The sequence below is a fragment of the Aegilops tauschii genome, chromosome 1 (assembly GCF_002575655.3).
Source record: "Aegilops tauschii subsp. strangulata cultivar AL8/78 chromosome 1, Aet v6.0, whole genome shotgun sequence".
NCBI classification, from domain to species: domain Eukaryota; kingdom Viridiplantae; phylum Streptophyta; class Magnoliopsida; order Poales; family Poaceae; genus Aegilops; species Aegilops tauschii.
The window spans coordinates 245,723,851-245,730,850 of NC_053035.3; the positions used below are offsets into that span (position 1 = coordinate 245,723,851).

At 40.5% G+C, this 7,000-nt stretch overlaps 1 protein-coding gene across 1 annotated transcript; it reads left to right on the top strand.

Annotated features, from left to right (window-relative positions):
• The first annotated feature begins 1,010 nt into the window (after positions 1 to 1,010).
• Positions 1,011 to 7,000, top strand: LOC109734615 (DEAD-box ATP-dependent RNA helicase 12). The gene is made up of 10 exons (XM_020293818.4): positions 1,011 to 1,558; positions 2,065 to 2,125; positions 2,256 to 2,490; positions 3,113 to 3,351; positions 3,974 to 4,225; positions 4,313 to 4,493; positions 5,160 to 5,248; positions 6,175 to 6,248; positions 6,358 to 6,517; positions 6,611 to 7,000. The coding sequence occupies exons 1-9, from the start codon at positions 1,191 to 1,193 to the stop codon at positions 6,434 to 6,436; spliced, it is 1,578 nt and encodes a 525-aa protein (XP_020149407.1). The 5' UTR covers positions 1,011 to 1,190; the 3' UTR covers positions 6,437 to 6,517; positions 6,611 to 7,000.

The following is a 7,000-nucleotide window of genomic DNA, read 5'->3' on the forward strand; positions in this document are numbered from 1 at the left end:
CTGGTGATGTTACAGATGTTCTCTTGTTGCACTTGTTGAACGAAATAATGACCAAATGGATGTTAACTTTATTAATAAATAACCTTGCTAAATGCTAATAGGAACTTTGTTGGTACTTATCCTCAAAATAATTTTGGGAATTCTTATGGTAGCAAAAATGTACCTTCTGAATTAGAAAGTGTTATTTAATGACTTTATTGCCACTAAACAAGATTTTAACAATCTTGTTGGCATCCCTAAAAAAACAATCTACTTTGATCCATGATGTTGAAATACTTACGGTTAAAGCTTTGCCCAAAAATGACATGCATGAATCTCTTAAATTCATTCAAGCCGTTTTTGATAATAATGACACGATGGTTGTCATGCTTGGAGCTAGACGTGAGAGAGAACAACAAAAAAGAGAGGTTATGTAAACGTATGTATGAAATATAGCAAGACACGACATTTTAATAAAATCATACAAGTTACATACTCCCTCCGTCCAAATTAAGACAGACGGAGTATAAAACAACTTAATTTAACCTTACATCGTCTGAAAATTCTTTGAATTTAAGAGCCTCAAAGATTCTCATTATCTCATTGGGACGTTGATGTTAGGGCTTCTCGTCGTGGGGTGAGATTTCAATGTCCGGTGCTTCTGATCTATTCAAGGGATCAACAACGATGACTGTTGTTCGAAGGTGCTGGTCCTCAGGGCCACGTATACGAAGACTTGTTGACTGATATCGACAAGATCAAACCGGTTTCGATAGGGGACCGACGACAACGAAAGGTAGACGGCTCGTTTTGATGATAGTAGTGGTCTTCGGCGGTCTTGAAATCTTAATGTAATTTTTATTATGTTTAAATTGCCTTGTGCTTTCGATGAATTGAATCCTTTAAAAAAAATAAAGCCTCCAAGACTAAGTTCGAACATCAAGCCCAGGAGACAGTTTTCTGATTGAAAAATTCCGAGAAATGGATGCTAACCCCCCTCAGACTAAGCTCGTTTGATGCAGCACCCCCCTCAGACAGAAAAATATCCGCCTCCTCCCGAGGTCTACATTTCGAAACCGTGCGCTTCTGGATCGGATCCACCGCGTCCAAAGCCCAAAAGCGAAACCCACGCCCTCCGAAAGGGGCAAACCGTCGGAACCCTAGATCCGTCGCGCCTGGCCGCCCCCAGCTCCAAAACCCTAGATCCCGCCATGCACCACCCGAGGGCCCGGTACCCGCCCGGCTACGACTACGGCGGCGGCCGCGGCGGTAACGGCGGCGGCGGAGGCGGTGGAGGAGGTGGAGGAGGTGGCGGCGGGAACCAAAACTACTACGGCGGCCGAAACCCGCATCCCCAGCACCACGATTACCAGCAGCAGCAGCAGCAGCACGCGCAGAGGAGCTCGTTCCCGCAGCAGCAGCAGCAGCACGCGCAGAGGAACTCGTTCTCGCAGCAACAGCAGCAGCAGCATCAGCAACAACAGCACCAGCAGTGGCTGCGGCGGGACCAGGCCGCGGCCCAGGAGTCAGGAGAGGGTGCGGCCAGGACGGTGGCGCGACTCGACGCGGTGGACACGAGGTACGGACCATTTACGCTGCTTATTGCCTTGCCGATTGATAGGGTTTGTGTCGCCCGGATGCGATTTTCTTGTGGTCGCGGAAATGGGGTGGGGTTGGGGTGGGGGTGGTGGTGGGGGGGTGGGGGGGGGGGGGTGGGGTGGGGTGGGGGAAGAGGTGCTATTTCATGATTAGATCATGTCCTTGAGACAAGGCAGTGCTCTGCTTAAGTTGTATGGCTGCAAGAGGCTTAACTCTTCCTCTGTATACGCTGTTAACTGAATAAGCTGAATAAGCAACTACCCACTGGGTGTATGCAAGCTTATTTGCTCTATTACAACTGATTGCTTCCTGGTTGGATGCACTTTATTTATGCAAGTACGCTGTGTTTTCATCTTAGTTCACCATTGCTGGTGTTCCATACTTCTCTGCAGCACCGTATCGATTCATTTGTTTGTCATGCCGTATGGAACTAGCCTAGCAATGCTTTGCCTTATTGACACCTTTATCTTCTTTTGTGTGTTCCAGCTCTCAAGATTGGAAGGCACAGTTGAATATTCCAGCTCCAGATACTCGTTTTAGGACAGAGGTGAGTACTAATGACATCATGGAATTTCACTCAGCAAGATTCGGCGTGAGGTGCTGAATGGCACCAATCTGCAGATGTCAGGTGTACTGATGTTCTTTCTATTCTGCAATATGTTTGGTGCTTTACTTAGGATGTTACTGCAACGAAAGGCAACGAGTTTGAAGATTATTTTTTGAAACGTGAGCTACTTATGGGAATATATGAGAAGGGATTTGAAAGGCCATCTCCTATTCAAGAAGAAAGCATTCCAATTGCTCTAACTGGAAGTGATATTCTTGCAAGAGCGAAAAACGGCACTGGGAAGACCGCTGCATTTTGCATTCCAGCACTTGAAAAGATTGACCCGGAGAAAAATGCCATACAAGGTGAACTTGCCACTTCTACTGTTTCATTTATAAGAAATCATCTAAGCCATACTGTTTCAATTTAACGTTAGCAGTACAGTTGACAGTTGGTTGAAAGGTTATCCCTGATTCCTGGTTACGTTGATGTGATTTATAATGTGTATCCGTCTTCTGCCACACGACCATTTTTGTTACTAGCATTCAAGCCGAGGCATTATTTATGCAAAAACGCACACTTCCTGTACTCACAATCTATAAGTTAAATCAGTGCAAACTTTGAAAAATTAGTGTGTTGATTGTATTTGTAGTGTGTTGATATTATTTTAATGGATCTACTGGTAGAAATTGCTAAGAGTATTAGGTATGCAACTCATTTTTTTGGACATCCAAACTATTTGTGTTCTAGTGTTCTCTGACTGAAATATGAAATCAAACTATAAACTGTCATGCAACAACCGTTTACCTTCTTAGCCGATCCCTCCTCCCCCCCCTCTTTCTCGAAGCCTTCGCTAAGGATAGTAATGTTTATGCGGTGCCAATTTGTGTTCACATCATACTAAGATAATTATTATGTTTCCATGCACTTTACTTCACACACTGTTTGTTAACTTAACTCTGCTCTACCTATGGATTTCTTCTTTAGTTGTTATATTGGTACCAACAAGGGAACTAGCTCTGCAGACTTCACAAGTTTGCAAAGAGCTTGGGAAATACTTGAATATTGAAGTTATGGTTAGTACTGGAGGAACCAGCTTGAAGGATGACATTATGCGTTTGTACCAACCTGTTCATTTACTCGCCGGGACACCTGGCCGTATACTGGATCTTACCAAGAAGGGCATTTGTATGCTGAACGAATGTTCGATGCTCATCATGGACGAGGTATCATTAGAGAAACACACAACTCAGATTCTATTTTAGTTGACCATGTTTACATCACAGTAGTCAAGTATGTTAGTTTTGTTTGGCTGTTTATCTATAATTGATGTTGCTTCTTCTCACTTAATTGACCTCAAGTCATGGTACTTAAGTCAAATTGATCTTAAGTCATGTTACTTTAGAGCCTAGCATCATATAATAGAGCTGTCTTGGAAAAAGTAAGAACTCTTTCCTGTATCTACTCTTATTTGTTCTGATGCTGTACATGTTGGTTCTCTTTCTAATTTTGTGCTAAATCAAAATCACGCACATTTACCAATCTGCAGGTCTAAATGTTGTCAAATACTGTACTTTTTGTCTTTTCGGAGCAGTTGTGGTCTTTGTTTTTCTTATTTGCTGATTGATGTTTGGAAGACATGCTCACTTGTGTAAATCAATACATTTATATTTTTTTAGATGGTTGAAGCATGTACTATCACATTTCTAGTTACTTTTTATTTTTTTAAGGATTATCTTGTACAGATCTCTAGGGAAGTCATCGGTGAATGTGTTTCCAGTTACTGATGAACATGTCTGATGCTTTTCTTCCAAAAACATAATATGACTTCCTTTCATTGAAATGCAGGCGGACAAGCTGTTAGCTCCTGAGTTTCAGCCTTCTGTGGAGCAACTCATTCGATACCTTCCAGCTAGTCGGCAACTATTGCTGTTTTCTGCAACCTTTCCTGTAACTGTCAAGGATTTTAAGCAGAAATACCTACCTAGACCTTATGTTATTAATCTGATGGATGAACTAACACTGAAAGGAATCACACAATACTATGCCTTTGTAGAAGAAAGGCAAAAGGTTCATTGTCTGAACACACTTTTTTCAAAGGTACATGTTACAAAAAACTTGTTGTTTGTCGTTTCCTGTACATACCGAGAGACTGAAACATTCTCCTTATTTTGTTCTCTCCGCCAGCTTCAAATAAATCAGTCTATTATATTTTGCAACTCTGTTAATAGAGTTGAGCTACTGGCAAAGAAAATCACTGAGCTCGGCTATTCGTGCTTCTACATTCATGCTAAAATGTTGCAAGACCACCGAAACAGGGTGTTTCATGATTTCCGCAATGGCGCTTGCAGAAACCTTGTTTGCACAGGTTCTTCTCCACCTTTTGTATCTTCTGGATTATTCTTTTATACACTTTCTGATCTCTTCTCAGTTGTCTTCCTTTGAATCATTTACTTTCTCTTCACTCCGTAAGCATATCTGAGTTCTTCTTTATTGTTATCTCTCACTGCGGGTAAGTCGTAATCAGTAGGCCTCCAAAGCACACCCTTGGTGAATTAAAGAAGTTCTGAACACATTAAAGTGAACTTATAATTTGTTTTTTTCAACTTATCTAGTCTTGAATCAAGATTTTAGACTACTCTTTTAGCCTTCTCTTGTAGTCTTGTTTGCACTACAAATCTTCTAAATAGACCACCATACCATCCTCAGTTTACTAACTAGAGTGCTATTAATACTTTCTGCATTTTATCTGAAATGTTGACTTGAGCTCGAAGATGGTTGGAAGGCCCAGGTGGGATTATCTGATAGTGGTCATTGCTGAGTTGAACACATATCAAAGGAATATTTGAATCACTCGTTAGCCTGATTTGTATAAGTAGAGTTATACTATCTTAATTAAAATGATCTTAGATCTAGTTGCTTTGTACTGCTTCAGTCCTATGATTGTCGGTACATGCTAAATGCATCGCTATTTTGCACTTTATTTGTGGGAAATGCTACGAAGAACTTCTCTCAGGAAATTATATGATTGCAGATCTTTTTACCAGAGGAATTGACATTCAAGCTGTTAATGTTGTCATTAATTTTGACTTCCCCAAGACTGCTGAAACATATTTGCATAGGGTAAGTTGTTTATTTGCATCATGCATGGTAGCACAGAAGTTTCATATGTTGGTTCACTCAGTTCTGCAGTACAAAGATCTTTGATACTCCCTTTGTAAAGAAATATAAGAGCGTTTAGATCACTAAATGCTCTTATATTTCTGTAAGGAGGGAGAGGGAGTATGTTTCCTGAAGTAAATCCTATATACCTAAATAGTAGATCCTCACTATCTCAGTTCTCTCAACATGCCTACATGCCACCTCAACACATGCCATATCATCCCACTAATTATTGCTCTTAACATGCATGGGAAATGGCATTTATATTATCTCTTAACATGCACACATTCGAACTCACCACACATGCAACCTCATCAATCACACTAATTATATCTCTTAACATGCATGAAAAATGCAACTTATATTCTATATATTATTACAACTATAGAGTAATCAAATACTTGCAGAGGGAGTATAATATTATATCTATTTTAATTTTCATTTAAATTTCATCAAAAAATAATTGCAACCAATCCTGGCAGCAACGCGCGGGGTAGCATCTAGTTGTTTCAATACATCTGTACCTGATCCAGTAGTTTTTCCTATTTGCTTGGCTCATTTTAAACTATGCTTGGTTAACTTTAGCAGAACACTTGAAAGCTAACTCTGTTGGTCAGCCTCATTTCTTATGGATGTTGGGAATTCCTTCCACTTTCCACTTACAAACACACACCACAGAAACTTTTTGGAAATTGCGAGTCGTTTTACTGATGATACTGACAAAGCATTGTATGGTTAATGCCAAAAACATGTCAAACAAGTATTTTCATGTCACTAATGCCTTATTTGGTAGGGCCTTTCATTTATTTATTGTTTGAACTAATAGGCTTCAGTAGTTTTGAGTTTCTAAACCAGTTGGTCGTTCCACTCCTTTGACATTTTCCTAGGTTGGTCGTTCTGGAAGATTTGGACACCTTGGTTTGGCGGTGAACTTAATCACTTATGAGGACCGTTTCAACATGTAAGGATACTTTGCTAAAGTGGCTTGTTAGGATATTTCGAAACAGAGACAGGTTCTTTTCTACTAATCTACCAAGGTTTCTGAACTGTTTGTTTTCTTCTGTTTGCAGGTATAGGATTGAGCAAGAACTTGGGACAGAAATAAAAACAATACCTCCACAGATTGACCTGGCGGAGTATTGCCAATGATCAGTTTAACAGTTGTAGAAGCATATCTTTTATGAAAACATCATTAGGCAAATATACCAGATGTACATAGCACCTCATCAAGTAAGAACCCAATGCTAGAATGTCGCTTTTTAAAACTGCATACTTGCATAGTGACTGTTCTGGATGAGGACTGATTCCATTCCATACATGCAGGGTTTTATTTGGTGCCTTGGTGATGCATCCAAGCTTCTATTTCCATCAGTGGAGCGAGCGTTCTCTGCTGGCACCGGTGCTAATCATTCGACTGTGGAGATGCACATTCGGCTGCTTTGAGATTCAGAACTATTGGCAACCCAAACATTATTTCTTGCTGCATGCATCTGCCCAGGATTGCCTTGCATTTGTTTTCTAGTTTCTGTTCTGGTTGTGTCATGCTGGGATTCTGTTGCTTGAGATTGTACCATCATATTGCGGCATTTTTCTCGTTTTACTTCATTCTGTTCGTACAAATAGCTATATTTCCTGTACTCGATTCCTTTCATGTTAATTTCGACTGTTCTTTGTGTCGACAATTAACCTCAATTATTTTCCTTGTATTCTCAA